Source organism: Bufo bufo, chromosome 3 (assembly GCF_905171765.1).
Source record: "Bufo bufo chromosome 3, aBufBuf1.1, whole genome shotgun sequence".
NCBI lineage: Eukaryota > Metazoa > Chordata > Amphibia > Anura > Bufonidae > Bufo > Bufo bufo.
Window position 1 is genome coordinate 390,230,284 of NC_053391.1, and position 26,550 is coordinate 390,256,833.

The following is a 26,550-nucleotide window of genomic DNA, read 5'->3' on the forward strand; positions in this document are numbered from 1 at the left end:
AAAAACCATAATGAATGATAAAGACTATAAGTAATGCATGTCTATAGCTCAATATACTGATAAGAACTCATTACCAGCATTTACTGTGAGCTCTAAAATGATGCTAATTACAACCAAAATGATAGTCAAGGGCCAGCAGCCTCAAAAAAATTACAGAAACGTCTTTTTTTTTTTTTTCATGGACAAAAAAGTCGCCTATATTTATGATCTGTCCAGAAATTTCAGAATGGTCGGTAACCCTGGCGCCTTCCCTTCTGAACCCTGCCATGTGCCCATTCAGCAATTAATAACCACATACAGTGGAGGAAATAATTATTTGACCCCTCACTGATTTTGTAAGTTTGTCCAATGACAAAGAAATGAAAAGTCTCAGAACAGTATCATTTCAATGGTAGGTTTATTGTAACAGTGGCAGATAGCACATCAAAAGGAAAATCGAAAAAATAACTTTAAATAAAAGATAGCAACTGATTTGCATTTCATTGAGTGAAATAAGTATTTGAACCCTCTAACAACAAAAGACTTAATACTTGGTGGAAAAACCCTTGTTTGCAAGCACAGAGGTCAAACGTTTCTTGTAATTGATGACCAAGTTTGCGCACATTTTAGGAGGAATGTTGGTCCACTCCTCTTTGCAGATCATCTCTAAATCCCTAAGGTTTCGAGGCTGTCTCTGTGCAACTCTGAGCTTGAGCTCCCTCCATAGGTTTTCGATTGGATTAAGGTCCGGAGACTGACTAGGCCACTCCATGACCTTAATGTGCTTCTTCTTGAGCCACTCCTTTGTTGCCTTTGCTGTATGTTTTGGGTCATTGTCGTGCTGGAACACCCATCCACGACCCATTTTCAGTTTCCTGGCAGAGGGAAGGAGGTTGTCGCTCAGGATTTCACGATACATGGCTCCGTCCATTTTCCCGTTAATGCGAATAAGTTGTCCTGTGCCCTTAGCAGAAAAACACCCCCAAAGCAAAATGTTTCCACCCCCATGCTTGACGGTGGGGACGGTGTTTTGGGGGTCATAGGCAGCATTTTTCTTCCTCCAAACACAGCGAGTTGAGTTAATGCCAAAGAGCTCTATTTTGGTCTCATCAGACCACAGCACCTTCTCCCAGTCACTCTCTGAATCATTCAGGTGTTCATTGGCAAACTTCAGACGGGCCTGCACATGTGCCTTCCTGAGCAGGGGGACCTTGCGAGCCCTGCAGGATTTTAATCCATTGCGGTGTAATGTGTTTCCAATGGTTTTCTTGGTGACTGTGGTCCCTGCTAATTTGAGGTCATTAACTAACTCCTCCGGTGTAGTTCTAGGATGCTTTTTCACCTTTCTCAGAACCATTGACACCCCACGAGGTGAGATCTTGCGTGGAGCCCCAGAGCGAGGTCGATTGATGGTCATTTTGTGCTCCTTCCATTTTCGAACAATCGCACCAACAGTTGTCACCTTCTCTCCCAGCTTCTTGCTAATGGTTTTGTAGCCCATTCCAGCCTTGTGCAGGTCTACAATTTTGTCTCTGACATCCTTGGACAGCTCTTTGGTCTTTCCCATGTTGGAGAGTTTGGAGTCTGCTTGATTGATTGATTCTGTGGACAGGTGTCTTTTATACAGGTGACTAGTTAAGACAGGTGTCCTTAATGAGGGTGACTAATTGAGTAGAAGTGTCTAACCACTCTGTGGGAGCCAGAACTCTTAATGGTTGGTAGGGGTTCAAATACTTATTTCACTCAATGAAATGCAAATCAGTTGCTATCTTTTATTTAAAGTTATTTTTTCGATTTTCCTTTTGATGTGCTATCTGCCACTGTTACAATAAACCTACCATTGAAATGATACTGTTCTGAGACTTTTCATTTCTTTGTCATTGGACAAACTTACAAAATCAGTGAGGGGTCAAATAATTATTTCCTCCACTGTATGGGGTGTTTCTGTAAACTACAGAATTAGGGTAATCAATATTGAGGTTTCTTTTGCCATTAACCCTTGCTGTATTACCACTAAATTTACCACTAACATGAAAGAACAATGTGTCTCAAAAATAGACACCATGGTTATGAAGCCCCAGTGCAACTTTTTCGGGTACACATGAACATGATGGGAAGTGAGAGGGCTCTTTCACTGCCATTGGCTGCCAAGCGGAGCTGGGAGAGGGGGCTCTTGTTGCCCATGTGATGTGAAAAACAAACCCATTGCTGTACATGGCAACTGACAGAGAGCTACTTTCTGTGAAATTTATATTTTTGACTAGAGGTATGCTACGAACCCCTGATTTTATTTTATTTTTTTATTGCCAGCATGAGGTGGGACCTGCTGATGATTTAATATATAAGGCCTTGTTTACACAGTGCAGTTTTGCATGCACTTTTTATCCCAAATTGGATCAGAAAAAAGCACTATAAGTTTTTCTTTTATACTTTTGTTTAGGGTCCTCTCTTGGTTTTGGCACTGTGTGAGCAAGGCCTGTGGGGGGCTGGCAGATACCCTTGAAACATTGAATCTCAACAACAATTAATGGCAGGTTTGGTTTCCTTTTATTTTTGTTATACTGTCCTGCAAGATCAGCAGCATTAGAGGTGCCTGGCGATTGCTTGCTAATTTTATCTCAGCTGTAAGAGGGATTCACATTCCTTAAAATGAAAATTGATGGCCTACCCTTAGGATAGCTCAGTCGGGGACCGACTCAGCACCCCTGCAGATCATCTGTTTGAAGGGGCCACAGGTCTGCAAGCACTGTGTCCTCCATATTGTTTACACCGCTGTGTTCTGCACAATGCTGTATTTTTATTAGTGGCTGTTGGTGGGGGTGCTGATATTGATAAGCATGGGTCATCTATTTTAAAGAACTGGATAACCCCAATTTGCAAATTGTTCCTTTTTTCCCTGTCATACAAACCTCTATCTGCAGATTTGATAACTTTGAATACAGATTTTATTGTTGTAATTACAGAAAGGTTCTTTAGCATTAAAACTGTGTTGTTTTTTTTCTCTTTCCGCAGATCTGAAGAATCCTTTAAACAGTATTTCAGTGAAATGCCTTGGCTGGCTGTTCCATATAGTGATGAGGCAAGACGATCACGGCTGAACAGATTATATGGAATACAAGGTGAGAGAGTTGTCTATTTTGTAGCCACAGGAATTTTTCAAGATGGAAATTTGACATTTATTGCTGTATAATTTGTGTTTTTAAATGGAAATACCTTACAGGGTAGGTGCTATCTAGGGCATATATAAACGTCAAGGCAGGAATTCTTCACACAGCTTTTGGTGGCAGTGTTTGATGCAGTTTTTTGAGCCAAGATGTCCAGAAGCGGGTTGGTAGCAAATGAGAAATTTATAATGACTTAAGACATAAGAAATAACTTATACTTCTGCTTCCTGCCGGATCCACTTCTAGCCTTGGCTCAAAAGACTGCACCAAAAACTGCCATGAAATGCTGAGTGTGACACCACCCTAAAGTATTTATGTAGGTGTTGGGAATATAATTTAGCAACAAAGATTTAATAGAACTTATAGAAGCCTAAACAGACTGGTCCAACTGAAAGAAGCGTTTTTTTGGCCGACATTCATCTACTGTGCGCAGACATCTTAAAATCGGGTGCTTGGTTGACCATACATTGTAAGTTCTGGGCAGCCACCTCGCTGAAGGTTTATGCATCTGTTGCCCACCCTAGAAGGAGGTGTATACACAGAGTTGCCAACTGGAATTTTTCTTTTCTCTGAGCAACTTATCCAAAAATCAATTGTCTACAGGCAAACTGAAAAACCATTATAAAAGATTATGGGGGTCATTTATTAAGACCGGCGTTTTAGACGCCAGTCTTAATAAAGCCCTGCACTGGCGCATCATAATATATTTTAAAAGAACATAAAAAATATGATGCATTCATGGTTTTTGAGGGAAGCTTTGGTTGCTGGTTCTTCTTGAACAGCACATTTTACAAGTGCTCTCGGCAAGCTTTATGATTGTGTTTGCTCTGTGGTTAAATACAATGTTTTATGTTTGTAAGGTTTGTTTTATGGGGATTAGAAACGGTTTCTAAAAGCAGAGATTAGATGTAGTAGCTTTACATGAAATCACACCCACTATTAAAGAAGTCTCCAGGATCCTGCCTGACATGCTTGAGCACGGGTAGTCTGCTCTGAATCCAGCCTGTGTTAACACATTTTCATTTGTATATGTGGGTTTACCATGTGTTTACATTCAGACCAAGCTTTTGTGGCATTCCTAAACACTATGTAAATCTTTCCTTCACATTCAGAGTTGTAACTAAACATTGCATCCAGATATTTTGTACATGCAGCTTATTTTCGTTTTATCAGATAATTTTTTTATTGAAGTTTTACAGTAAAAACAACCAAAATCCTGCTCTCCCGTTACCAGAGTTAAAGGGTTGAATGAAGAGACCCATTCTTTAAGCAAAGTCCATTTTCATCCTTCATTTTTGCAGCAATGTCTGTATATGTAAGATAACTAAAAGTCTGCAGATAATTGCAAGACCCACAACCACAATACAGTACCTGTATGCTTTTGTTATACACTTTCCACTACCATATCTATAGACCGTAAGAAACAAGAGAAGAAATCAGGATAAATTACTTACATTTCTGAATACTGTTTGTAATACAGAAGGAGAACCACCGATCAGGGACCTAAAAATCTATTTTCTATAAACGTTAATGCGGCTAGAGCCAGATTATCTAGCTTTCTTTACCATAAATATAGACATGTTTCTCAATCCTTGAGCACAGTGGTTCAGTGGTTAGCACTGGGGTTCTAGGCTCAAATCTGAACAAAGGCGACATCTGCACGGAGTTTTTTTATGTTCTCTCCATTTTTGAGTGGGTTTTCTCCCACACTCAATTTAGAAATTAGATTATGAGCTACACTCGGGACAGTTATTGACGATGTCTGTAAAGCTCTGCGGAATATGTCAGCCCTATATAAATAAGTAATAAAAAAATATTAAAGATCCTTAATATGAGGATTTTTTGCAACGTTAGTTGGATCACTTTGTAGTGATATGATATGAGTTTGAGGGCTTGGTATAATAAACGCAAGATGGCTCGCTAGTTCTCCACCACAAGGAGATCAGAAGTACAGTCGTGGCCAAAAGTTTTGAGAATGACACAAATATTAGTTTTCACAAAGTTTGCTGCTAAACTGCTTTTAGATCGTTGTTTCAGTTGTTTCTGTGATGTAGTGAAATATAATTACACGCACTTCATATGTTTCAAAGGCTTTTATCGACAATTACATGACATTTATGCAAAGAGTCAGTATTTGCAGTGTTGGCCCTTCTTTTTCAGGGCCTCTGCAATTCGACTGGGCATGCTCTCAATCAACTTCTGGGCCAATTCCTGACTGATAGCAACCCATTCTTTCATAATCACTTCTTGGAGTTTGTCAGAATTAGTGGGTTTTTGTTTGTCCACCCGCCTCTTGAAGATTGACCACAAGTTCTCAATGGGATTAAGATCTGGGGAGTTTCCAGGCCATGGACCCAAAATGTCAACATTTTGGTCCCAGAGCCACTTAGTTATCACTTTTGCCTTATGGCACGGTGCTTCATCGTGCTGGAAAATGCATTGTTCTTCACCAAACTATTGTTGGAAGAAGTTGCTGTTGGAGGGTGTTTTGGTACCATTCTTTAGTCATGGCTGTGTTTTTGGGCAAAATTGTGAGTGAGCCCACTCCCTTGGATGAGAAGCAACCCCACACATGAATGGTCTCAGGATGCTTTACTGTTGGCATGACACAGGACTGATGGTAGCGCTCACCTTTTCTTCTCTGGACAACCCTTTTTCCAGATGCCCCAAACAATCGGAAAGAGGCTTCATCGGAGAATATGACTTTGCCCCAGTCCTCAGCAGTCCATTGCAAGCTCTGCACTGGTGGCACTCCGATCCCGCAGCTGAATCCTCTTTAGGCGACGATCCTGGCGCTTGCTGGACTTTCTTGGATGCCCTGAAGCCTTCTTAACAAGAATTGAACATCTTTCCTTGAAGTTCTTGATGATCCTATAAATTGTTGATTGAGGTGCAATCTTAGTAGCCACAATATCCTTGCCTGAGAAGCCATTTTTATGCAACGCAATGATGGCTGCACGCGTTTCTTTGCAGGTCACCATGGTTAACAATGGAAGAACAATGATTTCAAGCATCACCCTCCTTTTAACATGTCAAGTCTGCCATTTAAACCCAATCAGCCTGACATAATGATCTCCAGCCTTGTGCTCGTCAACATTCTCACCTGAGTTAACAAGACGATTACTGAAATGATCTCAGCAGGTCCTTTAATGACATCAATGAAATGCAGTGGAAAGTTTTTTGGGGGATTAAGTTAATTTTCATGGCAAAGAAGGACTATGCAATTCATCTGATCACTCTTCATAACATTCTGGAGTATATGCAAATTGCCATTATAAAAACTTAAAGAGGACCTTTCACCGATTCTTACCCTATGAACTAAGTATGCATACATGTGGAGCGGCGCCCGGGGATCTCTCTACACTTACTATTATCCCCGGGCGCCGCTCCGTTCTCCTGCTATGTCCTCCGGTATCTCCGTTCCCTAAGTTATGGTAGGCGGAGTCTGCCCTAGCGCTGGCCAATCGCATTGCAGAGCTCACAGCCTGGGAGAAAATAACCTCCCAGGCTGTGAGCTCTGCGCTGCGATTGGCCAGCGCTAGGGCAGACTCCGCCTACCATAACTTAGGGACTGGTATCTCCCCCTACTATAACTTAGTGAGCGGAGATACCGGAGGGCATAGCAGGAGAACGGAGCGGCGCCCGGGGATAATAGTAAGTGCAGTGAGATCCCTGGGCGCCGCTCCACATGTCTGTATAGTTAGTTCATAGGGTAAGAATCGGTGAAAGGTCCTCTTTAAGCAGCAACTTCCAATTTCCAATATTTATGTAATTCTCAAAACTTTTGGCCACGACTGTATAGCCAAGCAGGCAGATAATGGGGTTGACTGGTTCACTCCAGTATTGTAGTTTAGGAGAGGATCCAAATCAGGTCTGTCTGATATTCTACACCTTGTACATTTTGGGGAAGATTTTGTCAAAACTGGCACGTCTCCCTGCACTGGAGTAAGATGCGCCTAATTTATTAAGCGGCACATGCCTCTTAATAAATTAGAGCTCATGCACACAAACATTTCTTTTCCGCTTCCAATCCGCATTTTGTGGGGGTCAGATGCAGACATTTTAACTTCAGCTATAACTGTGGTGCATTTACACGACCATATGTATTTTGCGGTCCACAAAACGCAGATCAGCAAAAAATACGCATGACATCCATGTGAGTTACATATTTTTTTTTTTGTGGACTCATTGTAACAGTGCCTATTCTTTGCAGTACAGACAAGAATAGGTCATGATCTTTTTTGCGGGAGTGCGGAATGCACTGCGGATGTGGCTAACTATTTTTTCGGCCCCATTAATATTAATGGGTCCGCATCCAATCCACTAAAAATGAAGATCGGATTCAGACCAAAAGTGTGCTTCACTTAGGCCTCATTCACATTTCCGTTTTTCACTGCGCTGTCCTCATTTTCTGCACACGCACCCATTGATTTAAATATGTCTGTTCACATTTCAGTATTTTTTTTACTGACCGTAGGTCAGTAAAAAACATCACGGGGACATGCATTACTTTGATCCGTGATGTGGACCAAGCACGCCCTTTGAAGTCTATGGGCTCGTGAAAATCACTGACATACATCCGTGTTGCATCCGTTTTTTTCTTTTACTGATGACTAATAGAAGATTCTTTGGAAATAAATTTTCAGCTGAGCAACTTCACTGAATTACGGATGGAACACGGATGATAAAAATGGACACACGGACCAACCACGGATCTTTCATCTTTCACGTATTTTTTCACTGACACCTGAGGCCTTAGGGTGGATTCAAACACATCTTTTTTTTTTTTCTCATTTTGGAAAAAGTCACTGCAGTTTTCATGCAGTTTTTTGAGCCAGAGCCAAAGCCACAAGTGGATCCAGCAGGAAGGAAAAGTAAAAAACTATTGTCTGTATTTCCCATTACTTTTGAATCCACTTCTTGCTTTGGCTTAAAGTACTTCATGGAAAACGGATACAAAAAAAAAGACGCTAGGCTAGGGCAGATTTACTAATCCTACAGATGGTGCAAACTTAAAACAAGTGCAACAGATTTATAACAGTGGCTCAGGCTTGAAGATAACTGTCGTGCAGGGCTTATATACACACTTGATTGGCTTAGTCTGAGACAGAATTATAGACCACAATTATGGCGCAATTTTGGCGCAAAATTTCACATTTTAGGCCATTCTCCTTTTCTGTGAAGCCAGACCCTTGACTGCTAAGCCACATCCCTTTCCAAGAGAATAGGGAAGAATTGGGGAAGGCCTAGTTGCGCCAATTTGCACCACTATTTAAACAGATTCTAGGCACAGACATACGAAGTAAATTTGGCCCTGTGTGTGAAACCAACTTAAAGGGGTTGGCCACTTTCTGGCTACTTATGGCTAAAATGCATGTACGATACCGCACTGACTAATATAGCCTTTGTTGATATTCTGTGCCATTTGCTATATTTCATAAGCTATGTCCCCTTGTTAGGCAAATCTTTTGTCTGGCCATAAGATGGCTGCTGATGGAGGGTTATGTGACCAGACTCCATTCTAAGGGCTCATTCAGACGGACAAGAATAGACATTTCTATTATAGGGCTAGCCGTACCGTTCCACAAAATGAGGGACGCACAAGTCCGGTATCCATATATTGCGGACCGCAAAAACGGATATGGTTGTCTGAATGAGCCCTAACGCTGCAACTGCACTAAACTTCCAACTGTGAAGTACAGATGGTAGGTGCAGTGTATGTGAATGAAGGAGACATCACATGGATGTGATTTGTCTGGTCACATGACCCTCCATCAGCAGCCATTTTATGGACAGGACCTCTGTACGGACAGCACAAAAGAATTGGGAGTATAACTTGAAAATATAGAAAAGGGTGCTGAATGTCAACAAAGACTATATTAGTAAGTGTCATATAATCATCTCAAAAACACATTGATCAACAGTAACCAGATAGTGGCCAACCTCTTTAAGGTAACTTTTGGTATGGCTTGCTTTCCTGTTCACCCTCATTTCCTTCCTATTTGTCTTTCAAGCTGCGGCACACTGTTTAGAGACACTTAGGCTCCATTCACACGTCCGCAATTCTGTTCTGCATTTTTCGGAACGGAATTGCGGGCCCATTCATTCCTATGGGGCAGCATGATGTGCTGCCCGGTCACGGAATTGCGGATCCGCACTTCCGGGTCCGCACTTCCGTTCCGCAAAAAAATAGAACATGTCCTATTCTTGTCCGCAATTGCAGACAAGAACAGGCATATTCTATTAGTGCCGGCAATGTGCGGTCCGCAAAATGCGGAACGCGCATTGCCGCTTTCCGTGTTTTGCGGATCCGCGGCTCCGTGTATCCGCAAAACACGTTGCGGACGTGTGAATGGAGCCTTATAGTGCAGTGATATTATACCACTTGCATGACAGATTCTAGCTTTTTTTCTGCCTGAGGCGAAAATTTAAACTGCCAGAATTGCCAAATTGTCAGTCCAAATCCTCCCCTCCCCCAGCACTACTGCTAAAGACACATTTTAATCGACATTATGGAGGTTACATAAAGCGCTTTCAAACATATAGGAGAATGGAAATCCAGTGATGTCTTCTCTAATGTTGACATTCTCTTTCTTCATCCTTTGCATTCAGACCAGACTGCCATGAGAAATAATTTCAGCCACGTCTCGTTTCTGCAGAGTTTACCACAAAGACATCTTAGGGTACTTTCACACTAGCGGCAGGACGGATCCAACAGGCTGTTCACCCTGTCAGATCCGTCCTGCCGCTATTTCGCCGTGCCGCCGGACTGCTGCTCTGTCCCCATTGACTATAATGGGGACGGGGGTGGAGCTCCGGCGCAGCAGGGCAGTGCGTGGTGAGAGGCCGCCGGACTAAAAAGTCGGACATGCAGTACTTTTAGTCCGGCGGCCCCTTGCCGTGCTGCGCCGGAGCTCCACCCCCCGTCCCCATTATAGTCAATGGGGACGGAGCGGCAGGTCGGATCCGACAGGGTGAACAGCCTGTCTGATCCGTCCTGCCGCTAGTGTGAAAGTGGCCTTAGGTTCCTCACTTTTCATTCATTGTCACCTTTCTGGTACCCCAACAGTGTTATCCTGCTGCTAATCCCAATACTTGTGTGCTCCCCATTTCCTCCAAACACTACACTGTACTGTAGAAATAATAATGCCATATGGTGCCATGCTCCCCAAAATCCCACCAGTAGTAAAAATTCTCTCCCAGAGTACCTCCATTAGCAATAGTTCCCCTTACAGTACCCCCAATAGTGATAATACTCACCAAGAGTACTCCATTAGTAGCAGTACCCTCCATATTGTGTCCAATAATAATGTCCTAGTAGTTATAATGCCCCCTATAATGTCCCCAATAGTTATAATACCCTGTATAGTGCCCCCAGTATTTATAATGCCCTTTATAGTGCTCCTAGTAGTCAGAATGCTCCCCTTACGTGCCCCCAGTATTTATAATGCCCTCTGTAGTGCTTCCAGTAGCTACTGTATAATGCCCCCACAGTATATATAAAGCTCCCTCCAATGCCTTATTATGTATAATGGCCCCCTCTGCAATGCCCTAAGTATGTATAATGGCAGTGGTCCCCCCCCAAAGTAGTGCGAGAAAGGGGAAAAAAACTGCAAAATCCTCACCTGCTCCATGCCGCTGCCTGCAATGCCAGCCACTGGCCTGTTCCAGGGTCTTAGACAGTGTGATGCACAGACCCAGTGCAGGAGTTTGTGAAGATGTCATCTTAACTGCTTGTGCCATTATATTGACTTATAAGATTCAGGCCTATGACAAAGAATGGCAGGGATGGGAGACCTACCCGACCATTAACTGCCGTTCCCGCAGACGCCGCCTGAGGCAAAATGCAGCTCTGACCCCTTGTATTACCCATGAGAACTATCAATTCTATAAAAGAGGCCTGATGGTATCATAAATCTAGATTCCTGCTTCTAAAAAAGCTATATGTTTGCAGTATTCCATCTTCATTACATGTGTTCATGTAAGAGAAAAGGGGAAGGGTCCACTTTGTATTGTAATGTTAATCAGTTCTACACTTGCTGGCAGTATAGTCCAGTCCAGTACTGTATGTGTGATGCTTGATTTTTTTTTTACATAATTCTCCATTTTGGTGGTATATTATTAACATAATATGTGGTTATTTTTGCAGGCATTCCAAATCTCATTATATTGGATCCAAAAGGAGAGGTCATTACACGACAAGGGAGAGTGGAAGTTCTTCATGACATTGACTGTAAAGAGTTCCCATGGTACCCTAAACCTGTTGTGGAACTGACAGAGTTAAATGCCGTTCAGCTGAATGAGGGTCCCTGTCTTGTCCTTTTTGTAGGTATGAAAATGAAATGGTGGTCAATTCACAAAAAGTTAGCATTATGGTGGGATTCCATTAGAGATGAGTGGATTTAATGAGTTTTGTGTCCTATTCCCTAATTTAAATATTTTTTTTTTATTCACTTCTGACTTGATTCTACCAAAATCAAATATGCTCCAATTGCCCTGAAAATTGGTATAAAACACCGTAAGGTGACCTAGGCAAATTATCATATCTTCTGCTGGCATCAGGGAAGCTGTTTTCTTTTCTTTTTGGAAGAAAAGCTAATTTTAATACCTTTCCCAGAAAATCAAAGGTATGCAAACTAGCTTTCCTTGCTAAAAGAAATGAACGCTAAGGCCCCTTTCACACGAGCGAGTTTTTCCGTACAGGTGCAATGCGTGACGCATAGAACCTGCACTGAATCCTGACCCATTCATTTCAATGGGTCTGTGTACGTGAGCGTTTCTTTTCACGCATCAGTTCTGCGTTGCGTGAAAAACGCAGCATGTTCTATATTCTGTGTTTTTCACGCAGCCCAGGTCCCATAGAAGTGAATGGGGCTTCAGTGAAAAATGAGCAAGGAATCCACAAGCAGGTCCTGATGCAATGCGTTTTTCACTGATGGTTGCTAAGAGATGTTGTTTGTAAACCTTCAGTTTTTTATCACGCGCATGAAAAACGCATCAAAACACATTGCACTCACGATGAAAAAAATAAACAACTAAACACAATCACAGACTAAACTGACTGAACTTGCTTGCAAAATGGTGCGAGTTTCACTGATCGCATCCGGACCTAATCCGTCACGCTCGTGTGAAAGAGGCCTAAATCTCTCTGATGCAGGCAGACATCAATTAAGTTGCGTATATCCTAGAAAAGCAGAATACTCCACATGCATAATAGTTGGTCTCTATAATAATAAAGAGCACCCCGAAGACCCTGAGAAAGGCCACTCAGCTAGCCAGGGTAATTCGCTCTTGAGGCACTAAGACACTTTTCTTTTGGAAGGAGAATTGACTTGCATGTCTCTTTTCCAGTGGAGTATTACACGTGGGTCTCTCTCTTTCTTTCATTATTTTTTTTTTACTTTCTAGCTCTCTCTCTGTTTTGCCCAAAATGCATCATAAGAAATTTGGGTTTGTTGAAATCGATTCACTCTCTAGATTCCATAGTCATACAGAGTAATGTCTGATTCAAGGGCAAATGTATTTAATTGCATGAAAGCAATGGCAAGTGATTTACAAATAGTCATTATGCCTCACTTAAAGGGTTTGTTATGCCTCGCTTAAAGGGTGCTATTTTAATATTATTCAGCATAAAAAAATGAGTTACTTTTGTATTTTTCTAATTTATTTCATTATAATGGCGCCCTCTGATGTTGAATCTTTATAGTTATGTGCACGTCCATCTGCTGACATGGTGACACATTCTCTGTTCCATTCTTTAACAACTATGTCTACCATTAGTAGATGTGACATACAGTGAGAGAGCTGCCAGCCTGAAGAAAATATAGCATAGCAATTAATGGGGAAATCTCTGGATTCATGTGTGGTACATGGCTGGTTCTAGCTTTGTTAGAAAGAGGGTTTCATGTACTATATAATGTCTGATTTTCATTTTTTACATGAATCGTGGCATAACCCCTTTAATGGGTGTCCCCTGTTTTAAATGAGATCTACAAGACATAAAAATCTATTTACAGTAGTAAATCTGCCATTTATGTGATCACAGGAGCTCAGTATTGCAGCTCAGTCCCAATTATTCAGACACACCTCGCGGACTGGTGTGGCACTGGTTTTGTAAGAAAGAAGCCATCTTTATCTAATACTGTGCAAGTCCTTTAACCTTAAATTGTTTAGCTACTGCTGGCATATCCTCCTGAGCAATGTTGATCTTCTCAAATATCCCGCTGTGCCTTTTTACTTTCCAGTTACTGTCTGAGCTTCTTAGTTCGCAGCACCTTATGACACTAAAATTTGGTAGTTGTAAAGAGAGCTTACTGTGAATAGAAAAAACAAGTAGACGGTGGTTTTGAAGACTTACATGGCGTGCCGCAGGGCGAGCATGAGCATCAACAGCTATAACAGTTATCTAAAAAGGGAGGTACACTCTGTAGTAAGTGAACCAGTGAGCGGATTTCTTATTTGAGGACAATATTTGCCCCATTAAAGGGGTTCTTTGTCCATTTCACCTAATCTACAGGTGTTACTAACCTGTGGAAGAAAGAGAAGAAAGATCTTGTAGCCAGTACTTACCCATCCCTGGCTACTCTGATGCTGTTGTCTGCAGTGCACTTGCACATGCTGTGGGCTCTTCTGCCTGGGTCATGACCGGATATGGCCACTTGTTTTCCTGTTCAGCTGCATTAGAGTAAATGCAGCTGAACAGGAAAAGAACAGGCCACCTTCAGTCATTTAACCCCTCAGATGCTGTGATCAATAGTGATCACGGCATCTGTGGCGTTAGGCTCCCTCTGCCTTACGATCGGCACCGATTGATTGCCATGACAGTCTGGGGTCTTGGGGAAGCTTCCAGGTCTGCCATTGCTAACTGAAAAGCTGTGCACGAGGCATGGCCTCTCAGGCGGAATCTCATAGGCTGTAGTGGTATTTTATTGAAGCCTATGGGACAAGCGATCAGTAGATCACATGTTCAAGTCCCCTAGGGGGACTTCAAATTACAGTGATAAATGTAAAAAAAAAAGTTCAAATATAAGAAACACAAAAATAGTAAAAATTGAAATCATCTCCTTTTCCTGTGGTAACATAAACTGTACCATTAAAAAATACAACTTGTCCCACAAAAAAACAAGTCCTTATGCAGCTATGTGAACAGAGAACAACAAAAATTATCGCTCTTGGAATGCGGAGAATGAGGGGGGTTGTCAAGTAATTATAAAAACAGTGGCACGGTTGCTAACAGAATTATAAAAAAAAAAAGTTATACTTATCTTCCAGAATCCCCTCCCTTTCCAGTGTTGTCTGCTCTGCCAGGCCTTTTTATCCTGACTTCAGCAATGACATGCAGTATAACCCCACATGACAGCTGCAGCCAATAATTGACCTCAGCAGAGTCATGCAGAGGCCAGTGATTGTAATGACATTACATTATCTTTTGTTTTGTTTTAATTATTCTAATAGAGTCCCTGCTATTTCTTAAAAAAAGATTAGAATGTCTTGAACAACCCCTTTATATGTTTATTGTCATGGAGTTTGTGGCACAAAAAAACCGCACCGAAATCTTTGCAAAAAATAAAATAAAAAATCTGCCGTGTTTCGTAATGTAATGAAAATGCCGTAATGTAAGCAAAAATCTACAGTGACGCATACAAAAGTTAAAAAGGTGTAAAGTGCTACTTTTAGGAGAAATGTATCATTGTAAGTAGGTATATTTGAAGGTTCGTTATTAAACTGGAGTTTCTATGCTCACCTGTGCCAAATATGTGAAAGTGGCACACAGCAATAATAAATCTGATGCAAGTGCAGTATGGTTCCGCCTATTTCAGTAAAAGTACACCTTGGGGATGCCTGTCGTGGATGTGCAACGTTTTTGTGTCTTTTTAAAAATGTCACAAATCTGACTACTTACTATGACTGCTTATTCTCTGAAAGAAGTATTAGTCAGAGGGAGTCATTTTATCACACTCGGGTCACTAAGTGACCTTAATAGACAGAGCACCGTGCTATGAATTTCTATTTACTTGCTGGCTGTAAGTTAATATGCAAATATGCACTCCTAGTTTGAGGGGAAGTTCACACAAGGGATTTCGTTTGCGACAAAATCCCCTGCATATTACACGGCAGAAAGTGCTGCGGTATTTACTGTGGATTTTGGTATGGTCCTGCTCTCGGTTTAGCTCCATTGAATGGAGCTAAATTGCAAGCAGGCTTTCCAAGGTTTCCTCCAGGAATGTACCTGTACATTCTTGGTGTAGTGTAGAAAACCACATGGGAAAAAAACGTATCCTCATGACTTGTGGCGCGGTTTCAGCACAGATTCGGCCCGGTTTTTGGCATGAAATCTGCACTAAAACCCATATAAAATTACAATGGGAGCCTATGGGTAATGTATGGAACTGTATCCAAATACCTCTGACGTAGGCTCCAAACATAGCCATAGCTGCTACTGCAATCATTATAGTAATGACTGTTTATGGAAAAATATATATATGCAAAATATTCTTTTCCATATTTGCCAGTAGATGTGTTTTGAACCTTTCATATCACTCGCAATGAAAGATGAGCCAGAATTATTTCTGTTAAAAAAGTAGGTCTAGGAACACAGGCCCCAGAAACAGGAGGAGGTCTGTCCGTAAGCTGTATCTAGTATTTCTGATCAGCCCCATTCACTTGGGTGGTGATGAGCTGTAATACTAGACGCAGCCCATGGACAGATGTGGGGCAGCTTCTGAAAAAAAAAAAATAGTAGTAGACCCTGCAGGTGTGGAATCCCTGGTAATTTTCTTATATTAGAACAGTACAAAATTATTAAGAGCAGATTGCATGGAAGAACACACAACCATGACTGCACCGCTACAGAATAGACAGTGTGAATAGAATCTCTGTAAAAAGTCACATTTTCCGGTGCAGGGAGATTATAAATCCCCCCTTAGTCTTGATAATGCATTATTAGGTTTCTTTCTATGCTTCATTTAGATAGTTATATCTTCCTGCTCTAGTACTATGAGATATTAATCCATGAACAATTTTTTGTGGGTCTTTTTCGGACTTTGGTGCTTGCGTAGGTCTGCCTTACATTATTCTGCAGAGATATAGTCATGGTTGCATATGTTCTGCTCTGAATCTTTTTTTGGTCATGTATCCAATCTAACTAGCACCTTGACTATGCAGAATATATACACATATACATCTTTCCTACTAACTGTCCAAATTCAAGATGTGTGCACAGTTTAAAGGGGTTTTCTTGGAATAACACAATTTTAAGTGATGCCCACAGTCTGCCTCCGCTATTGAAAGGCTCACACCTACCTGATCCCTGCTTCAGTCTTGTGTTCTGGCTCTCACATGTCCATCTTTAAGTCCCTGGCTTGTTTACTTCTGGCTGGGCATGCTCCACTGCTGCCAATGACTGGCTTTAGTGGTGATGTGCCACTGGTTGGGTTACAGCCGAGAAGGCGATTATGCCAGTCTTGGATTAAACAATCTAGAGACCAGAAGATGGATACATGGGAGATAACACGCAGCACTGGAGCGGCAAGTGACAGTTAAGTATGAATCTTGCAATAGCAAAGGCAGGCTGTGGGCATCACTTAAAAGTTAGTTATTCCCCCCCCCCCCCCCCCCCCAAAAAAAAAAAAAATGAAAACCTATTTAATAAATTCATTTCAACTACCTTTTGCACCTGCAATATTAAGTGGAAACATCTGTGAAACTTCTCTCTATACCCTTTTATGTTTTATTTTTCTTCTGATGGGTATAGCAGGTTATTGGTAGCTGTTGCATGATACGTTATGACACAGCATTGCAGTATACAGAGAATGGACAAAGGATAGCTTGCATAGATTTGGTTGTTGCTGTCTAGTATTTATTTAGGAAAATTGGGTGTTTTTTGTATCAAAACTGCGTCAGTTGTCTTGGTTCTTTATAGTGGTCCTGAAACCCGTCCACAGCACCAGTAAGATGACGCTTGTCCCAGAGTGGATACATTATTGAAGCATCTGGAGCACAGCATAGGTGTCGCCTGTAAGGAACCTCTGTGTCAATTTCCCACATGGCCTTAATTCTAAAATGCTTTTTATAGTGGTGGTTTCAGCTAAAATCATATTAAATTATGTAATTTTACAGGAAGTATTAATATTAAACATAGCAGCAGTCTTGTCCAAGAAACTGCTGAGGAAGACATGGGAATAGTTCCCTCATTGATGTGAACTGGAACACAGAGGCTTTACATGGTAGACAACTGTATTATGAAAGCTGTGCTGACGCCCACAGAATCCTGCATCTGTCCCTGAACTCTTCTCACCCATAAAATCCTTGTTGAGGAGATGGACACACAGAATTATACCTGTAAATGTGTGCTTTCTGAAGACAGCGTTTTTTCTTTTCTGTGTGTTTGTCATGGAATGGTGCTGGTTTCCATCGTTACAAAGTGTTTTTTCATACTAAAGCGGGCAGTCGCCGTCGTGCTCTCTTTCCTTTGTATGGTCAGTTTTTAATTCATGGAAGGCAATGAGTGTTTTGCCTGGGAAGGGAAATGATTCCCTTGTTTCCTGTTTTCCTGCTGAGTGCAAGATCCAACACTATAAAGTATTGTTTATGTGTAACTTTCCAGAGCGTCTGTCTCACATATGGGTGGTTATTTTTTCACAGAAACATTTAGGAATTAGCTTGTTTATTATGTGTTCATGTGAATGTTCTTACATTTTCCAAAACAGGAGTTTGAAATTTTAACAGATTCTCATTACCGTAGGTTGTTTTCCCCCCTCCTTAGATTTTTTGTAAAATGCGTACTTTCAAAATTCAAGCACAACAGTACTTAAAGGGTAACACTATAAAATAAAATCGTGTATATATTTGGGGGAAAAGCCAGGTTAATATAGCATAATTCATGCCATAAGTATTTACCACTTGATTAATGAATTAGTATTTTTGCAATTTACACGTGAATACATTTCTACACTTTTCTGATCACCCAGGACCTTGTGGTCATGTGACATTTGGTCCTTCTGTCTGTGCTTGTTGCCTTCTTATTCACATTGCACAGAACACATAGAGACCTCGCTTCGGTTATCATCTTGAAAGGGGTTCTGTTAGAAGGGTCGCTTGACATTATGCTGATCAGAATATGTCTCTCTGGTGTGACCCTGAGGATCAGCTGCTATCTGTAGAGAAACCTAGCAGTAAGTGCCACTTAATAAGTACCGCCTTATCCTTATTTTCCCAAATGCGCTGGAAACATGGTCGCTGATGGAGGGACATGTGACAGATTGAATAAAGCCACACATAGTAGGGATCGACCGATTATCGGTTTGGCCGATATTATCGGCCGATATTGAGGATTTTGAACGTTATCGGTATCGGCATCTATTTTGCCGATATACCGATAACATATTGGGAACACAGAACGCGCTGCTCTCAGCACTCTCTGTGTTCCAATCCCTCCGCAGCACAGGGGAGAAGGAAGCAGTGTCTCCCTCCCCCTGTGCTGCTGCTGCCGCCAATGAGAGGAGAGAACATAAGAGGACGGGAGGGGCTGTGGCCGCTGCGCCACCAATGAAGATAAGCCTTTCATTCATTATATACAGGAGGCGGGAGCTGGCTTCAGAATCACATAGCCGGCTCCCGACCTCTATGAGCGGTAGCTGCGATCCGCGGTAGTTAACTCCTCAGGTGCCGCGGATCGCAGCTACAGCTCATAGAGGTCGGGAGCCGGCTATGTGATTCTGAAGCCAGCTCCAGCCTCCTGTATATGAATGATTGGGAGACATCTTCATTGGTGGCGCAGTGCGCCCCCCCCCCCCCCCCCCCCCCCGCCCCAAGCCCCCCAGTATTAATCATTGGTGGCGCAGTGCGCCCCCCACCCCAATCCCGGCCAATAGTAAAAACATTGGTGGCGCGGTGCGCCCCCCCCACCCAGTATTACTCATTGGTGGCAGTGGCCACAGGATCCCCTCTCCCCTCCTCCTCCGATCGGAGCCCCAGCTGTGTAAGCCTGGGGCTCCGATCGGTTACCATGGCAGCCAGGACGCTATTGAAGCCCTGGCTGCCATGGTAAGCTCCATGCTGCTGTGTGCACAAAGCACAGAGCAGCAGGGACAGTGTGAGCTCCTATTCACCCTGATAGAGATCTATCAGGGGGAATAGGACAAGGGTTCTAGTCCCTAAGGGAGCTAAAAGTTAGTAAAAAAAAAACACAAAAATATTAAGTATAAATGAAAAAGATTTATATAAAAAAAATACACATTAACAATAAACAAAAAAAATACACATTAACAATAAACATATTAATTTTCAGCAGATTTGTGTAGGAATTTTTTTTTTTTCTCAAAAATGAAAAATCCCAGAATATCGGTATAAATTATCGGCTATCGGCCTGAAAGTTCACAAATTATCGGTATCGGCCCTAAAAAATCAATATCGGTCGATCCCTAACACATAGCATGGTAAATTACCATTTGTAGTATATTTCAGTGGAGGCTGCTGATGATCTTGTTGGGTCACATGCTCCTCCATCAGCAGCCATGATTAACTTGGGAGCTTTGTGTAGAAAACTGTAAAGAAGGTGCTTCTCAGGGGAGGTCATTTCTCATGATAAAACATTACTAAATTCAAATCAATTGGTTGTCTGTGTAATGCATGACAAGTCAGGTCTGCCACCATGAGAGGCACTCTTTATAACTGCACTCCGCTCTCTACCACCTCTGTTAATTCAGAATTCCCAAAAAGGTTCCTTATCTGCAGGCTGTAAGCTAGACAACCCTTTTAAAATATTGTATTTTAGCCTGCATATTCCATTAATGTTGAGAATGTAAAGTCTGTGAGTGTTTTCAAATGTAGGATGGCTTTTTGCCTATCACTAGACGTAAACAACCACTTAATTCTCCTTTCTTCTGAAGCCAAACGTCAATGGATGGTGAAAGTGTCATCTACCATCTTATGCTTATGACCCAAGTGAGCATTCTATGTATTGTCTACACCCCTCATCCTCACTATCAAATCCGAATTCCAATACTTGTTTTGCAGGTTGGGTTATTGTATTTGTCAGAGATTAGTAATCATTCACCCATTCTATCTTTTAGACTCTGAGGATGAAGGTGAGTCAGAGGCAGCAAAACAGCTCGTTCAACCCATAGCGGAGAAAATTATAGCACAATATAAAGCCAAAGATGAGGAAGCACCACTACTGTTCTTTGTGGCCAGTGAGGTGAGTACAGGGGAAGATGAATGACATGTAGAATTTCCCTTCAGTGAATATGCCCAAATAGAATGTGAATATGGGCAAGCATGGTGTCTCAGAAGATGGATAGCATTGTTACCTTGCAGCTCTGGGGTCTTGTGTTCAACATCCCACCAAGGACAACATCTGCATGACGTTTGTATGTTCTCCCTGTGTTTGCTTGTTTCTTTCAAGACTCCACAAATGTACTGTTGTCTCCATAAGAAACTGGCCTTAGTGTGTGTTTGAGAAAATAGATTGGGAATCACACTGGGGACAGGGGCTGATGCAAATGAAGACTTTTTACAGGGCTGCAGAAAGCGTTGGCACTATATAAGCAACAGAAAAATGAAATACAAAACTACTGTCTATGTGCAGTGGAAAGTAGACTTTTTAAAGGGAACCAGTCATGTTGACCATGGTGTTTGAGCTGCAGGTAGTATGTTATAGAGCAAAAGGAGCTCAGCTTTATGGGAAAGGATTCAGTAAAACATGTCATTTATCCATTTATAACCATGCTCATTCTGGGTTTTAAAGTCAAGGAGGAGGTCCTATCAGTGACTGCCAGCAATCTCTGTATACACAGTCATAGAGGGAAGGTCGCCAATCACTGATAGGACCGTCTCCTTGACTTCAAAGCCCAGAATGAGCATGGATATAAATGGATGAAATACACGTTTTACTGAATCTTCTCCCACAAAAGTATATATCGGTCTGCTCAGCTCTTCCTGCTCTATAACATGCTGCCTGCAGATAAATTAGCCTTTTCATGGTGACATGTTCTCTTTAAAATATCAGGTGATGTCACTTCAATTGTGGTGATAAAATAAGTATGAAGGATTTATCTGCTGAATGCATGGTGGATATGTCTGTTTCTTGCTAAAGGCAGGAGATCTCAAATCCGTCCTACTTTAATTAATTGTTAGAAACTGGTCCAAGCACCTTGGCATCTCTTCTTTAATACTGGTAGTACTGCCATTTTTCTGTGCAGTCTCATGTAGCTGGTATGCAGGTCCTTGAATCCAGGAATGGAGACCAAAACATGGAGCAAGGCCCCCACTCAAACCTTCTTTACATTTTATTTGGCTTTCTCAGAAAATGGAATTTGTATGCAGAAACATGGTCTTTTTTTTTGTTTAGCTGACTAATCGGAATTTTAATGGAGGCTCCAACCTTTCATTCAGAACTTGAAGAATGTTTTGTAGCAAACATTTTTGTTATTGTGTAGTCTGATTGCTCAGCTCAGAAGGCATACCAATGGCCACTACCCCTGGTATGCATTCGGATTCTTCCTAAATGTAAAGAGCTGTGAGATATACAGTATATAAAAAAATATGCACAATTTCATTTATTTTACATATTTTCTAGGAAGAAATCCCAGAGTCTGTTAACTATAATTTTGACAATTTAACTGGACATTTGCAAATTCCGAGTTAGTGGCGCAATACAAAAATACTTAGGTAATGAAGAAAACCTTGTAAGCGTTCATATCTCTGGTATAAAACTGTATGATGTTCTGTCCAAAATACCATCAATCATTTGGACTTGGAAAAGAGACACACGTGGGACTTAGTGGTTTCAGACCCTGGGTGTGGCAATACAAACTAAAGCTGATTGCTTGAGTACACGGCCCATCTCCAGTGAGTCAGGCCAGGCTGCGTGATCACACCTCATTTTACAATTTGATAGAAAATAGAAGATTCTTCAAACTTGTTTTCCAGTACTCTTACCTGGTTAGACTTCTGTTATTAGACTTGTGAACTGGGGTAGTCTGTGGGTGGATGAAGACTTTGGTTACTCATAAAGGCAATAAATATGGATTTTAAGGCAGGGTTGAATTAGGGGCTGTTTGATTTATTGCAGAATGAACAAATTCATATGGGATTGAATCAAGGTAACGGCGCATAGACTGCTAGGAGGATGCAGTTACCCTCTACAGCAGGGATGCTCAACCTGCGGCCCTCCAGCTGAGTAAAACTACAACTCCCACCATGCCCTGCTGTAGGTTGATAGCTGTAGGCTGTCCAGGAATGATGGGAGTTGTAGTTTTGCAACAGCTGGAGGGCCGCAGGTTGAGCATGCCTGCTCTACAGCGTTACCATGATTTTAGCCACATCTGCTACTTGATAAGTTATTCAACAGATGTAAATTTTTGCCTTCCCACACCAAATCTAGCATTATAAATAATAATAAAAAGAGAATTAAAATTCAAGGATTGTGATGCATTATCCCAAGAGTCAAAAATGCTTTAATATTAGTTCTATTTTCTCTCATACTTGGAAATTGACAGATATTAGTCTTCTCAATGAGGAATACCTTGCTGGTCAGATTATGACGACAAATTCTTCCACCATGTAGTTCATTGTCCTTTGAAACAATCATCATACTTGGGATTTTTATACAATTTTTTTTTTCTATATGCATATGGCGGTGTATGCTATTTGTATATGCCTCCTGGATTGTACAATGTTACTTCTTGTTTCTTAAGATTTTTTTTTTTATATTTTATAAAATATTGTCTGAAAACTCTTTTCTATCTAGAGTTATATTCTAACGAAAAATACTAATGTGATAGCACTCTACATCCAGCATTCCTCCATGCTGGATGCGGCATTGGTGTACATTTTGGCCAAAGCGTAATAAGCCACTCACCACGTCAAGGTCGCCTCAAATGAGTGGTCCCTAACACTAGTTCCTACCTGTTCATGGGCCATGACAGCCACACAAAGTCCAGGGAATGCAGGTACAGCATACACACCAAGCACACTCTGCTTTTAACCCCGTCCGGTGCCATTACAGCTTTCATCGGATCCAGGGATGCAAGTACCAACATGCACGCTGAACCCACCATATACTTCTCCTGGAGCCAAATGGCTACTAGTAGGTGCTATATAAGCAGACTCAGTTTTATAGTGACTTTAAAACCAGCCTCCAGGACAGATTGACTGGTCAGGTGTGCATGATGTGCACCTACATACAGGTTGTGCTGACCCAATCCCCCATATTTTTTCTTTAGAGTTATATTCTATATTTGAGCAAGACTCATTCTGTATTTAATGTTTCTCCAAGTTACAAAAGCAGTCAGGTCTCTGCATTCCTTAAACCAGATGTACAACCTTATGGTCATTTATCTAGGTAGACTTTGCCTTGTCTTGACAGATCTTTGTTCTGCCCATAAGGCTAGAGATTAAGATTCCTAAGTCAGAAGCTGAAGCAACCATTCACAGTCTGCTGGATTTCAAGGCTACTTACTGCATCTGTATTCTCTTTTTTATCTATTTTATTACTTGACTTTCCTTTCTGATAGGTTGTTACATTTACTAATATTGTCTAAAAGTAAGAGAATGCAAACTTAGACCGTCTTACACTGCACCAGGTTTATGATGATACGTCTGGTGCACCTATACACTGTCTGGTCTAAGTGCGATCCACCTGCAATAAAGAATCACTGGTTCTCCCAGCAGGCCTATGTTTACCTGGCTGCAGGGGTGACATCACATTGACAACGTGACACCGCTGCAGCCACTCACTGGCCTCAGTGGTGCACCCAAGCAGCCAGTGATTGGCTGCAGCGGTCACAGGTTGTTCACATGGTAATACTGTTGCAGCCAGATCTAGAGCTGCAGCACAGGATTTATTGCGTAAATAACTATTCTTTGCTGAAACCAGACAACCCCTTTAATTTCATTAATGTGCTCTTCTCTAAGCATTTTGTAACCAGGCTTTAAACTGTTGGCTGACTTCCCTACCCACATGTCAGTGGGATAAAGGCTTATTTCCAACACTTGATTTTCATAAGCAGCGCTGCAGTAGATAAATATCATATCTGCCAGTAGAGCTATACTATACCCCATTTTTATGTTGGTAAATAAGTGGCCTGATTAGATGGCTGTCTTTTATTACGGAGTATTGAGTCACTTTGGGGCTACAAATATTGCGATTCAGTACTGGAATCTCTTGTGCGTTAGGGTTTCCATGCAGGTAATATGATGGAAAGCAGGTACCAGCCCAGTATATGCATGTTGCCACTGTTGTCAGCTTATTGCCCCCGCCAACTTTGATCCTGAAGAACTTGTTTAATTGTCATTTTCAGCCTTCAAACCAAATGGGAAGATTTCGATCCATTTCTCATAATTTGCATTCCTTAAAATTATCTGTGCATCACGTACAGTACTTGAGATTACAGTAAGCAGTTGCATCGGTGAAGGTGTGGCTAAATCTGCTAATTTTTTTAAATAAAGTGGTGTGAATGCTATTCCCGTTTCCATGTCTGTGATCTATCACATTATTCAGTCAGCACAGAGACGATTTTGTAACCGTGTTCACATCTGTTTCTCTTCAGCAGTCCATTCCAACTGGAGAGGAATTCATTTCTAAAATGGGAGGAGCACGTTATATGTCATTTCAGGATTTCACGGCCATGGTGCTAGACAGCGAGGGCCAAGCCTCATCTTTAGTGTCCTCACTTCATCTCTATTCAACCTAGAGCTCTAACTTATCATCAGTGATTGCTTCTCAGTGCTCCTGTGCTCTATCTCAGCTTATGGTATGGATTCTCTGAGTCCCAGGAATCAAATTAAAGGATACCTACTATCAGAAGTAATAAAGTCATAAGGACTGGAAGTTACATGGGCTGCTGTTTGCGGTAATCCCATTTCTTGGACTGATGTCTCCTAAGTTCACTGCTGTCATGAAGCCATTTTTATAGATTTAGCAGAACCAGGGGAAGTAAAATTGATGGTTGCCCATAGCAAGTAGTTTGCTGCTTTTATTTTTCCAAGAGCTTAAACGAGCTGGAAACTGACTGGTTGGAAAAGGCGACTTCTTCTTTTTCCTTTGCTATAGTTTTGTTAAATCCGATCTGCTGTATGGTTCCAAATTACCATTTACATGGCTTTACGAATAACTTATCATAGAATAAGATATTAAAATGGCTTACACATAATTTCATATACGCTATAGGCCATTTTATGTATTTCTGTTGGTATTGGAAGTCTCCTTTAATTGCTGAAACATTCAATCAATTATTTCTTCCACTTTTCTTGACTTTAACAGGCCTTCATTCTTTATACCGACCCTGCATTTGGCATATTGGCCCGTTAATTCCACCACAGTTGGCTATGAGTAGACAGTTTATTCCACCCTGTTAACCATTACTGGCCTTGTGCTCTATTGGAACTGCTAGAGAGGAGCAATGTAGGGTTGTAAAAACAGGAAAAGTAGGATTCAGAAGGAATGGAGAAGGATGGAAGAGTTATATTTGTATTACCTATTTAATATTCGTATACTAAAACAAACAAAACATAATTGACACTTAATATTAATATGAGAGCTCAGCAAAGTGGCCTAGGCACTGTGAATATTACATGACAGAATGCAGCAGGGGAAGGAGGAGAATAGGATAAAGCCAATGACAAACCACGACAGATAAATGGTCTTCACACATTAGCGTTGTACGCTGTGTAAAGTTCTACAAATGTCATACAGTCATACAGTGTTTTGGAAGGTTGTCCATGATTTTATATTTAGTTATGCATCTTATTGATGAAGCATAACACAGATTTTTTATATTTTTTTTTAAATAAAAAGTATTTAAAATGAATCCTTCCCCTTGGCATCCACAGTCTATATGTATATGGTTAAGCCTGTGCAATGTATAGGACACCCATTCTCTGCTGTTGCCATGTTACATATTGACTCAAAAGATTACAGACTAAGAGACCCCATTCTTGTATAGTCTGACTCCTAGCTAAATTCTATAAATTATAAATCACTAGTCAGATCTCACAATTCTATGCACAATAAAGGCATAGCAGAGTTAGAGAGGGTTCAGAGAAGGGGAACTAAAGTAATAACTAGAATGGGTGGACTACAGTACCCAGAAAGATGATCAAAATGAAGATTATTTACCTTATTTTCTGCACCATAAGATGCACCTAGATTTTAGAGGAGGAAAATAAGAAAAACATTTATTATTTTTAGCAGACCCCATAGGTCTTCATCAGACCTCAGTTCAGACCTCCAAATCAGAGCCCCTTTTTTCATCAGACTTCAGATCAGACCCCCAAATCAGGACCCCTTTCCTCACCAGACCTCAGATTAGACCCCTATTCCTTATTAGACCACCATCAGATCTCAGGTGAGACATACTGTATAATAAATTTACTTACCTCTTCTGCTGTGGATGATGGAGCCACT

General features: G+C 41.4%; 1 protein-coding gene across 1 annotated transcript in view; it reads left to right on the forward strand.

Moving 5' to 3' along the window:
- The window catches only part of NXN (nucleoredoxin), a 155,190-nt gene that overhangs the window by 122,414 nt on the left and 6,226 nt on the right, over positions 1 to 26,550 (forward strand). Inside the window, exons 5-7 of the mRNA XM_040424777.1 lie at positions 2,992 to 3,098; positions 11,293 to 11,472; positions 20,216 to 20,340. Of these exons, the coding sequence (XP_040280711.1) occupies positions 2,992 to 3,098; positions 11,293 to 11,472; positions 20,216 to 20,340 (412 nt within the window). The remainder of the gene's footprint in view (positions 1 to 2,991; positions 3,099 to 11,292; positions 11,473 to 20,215; positions 20,341 to 26,550) is intronic.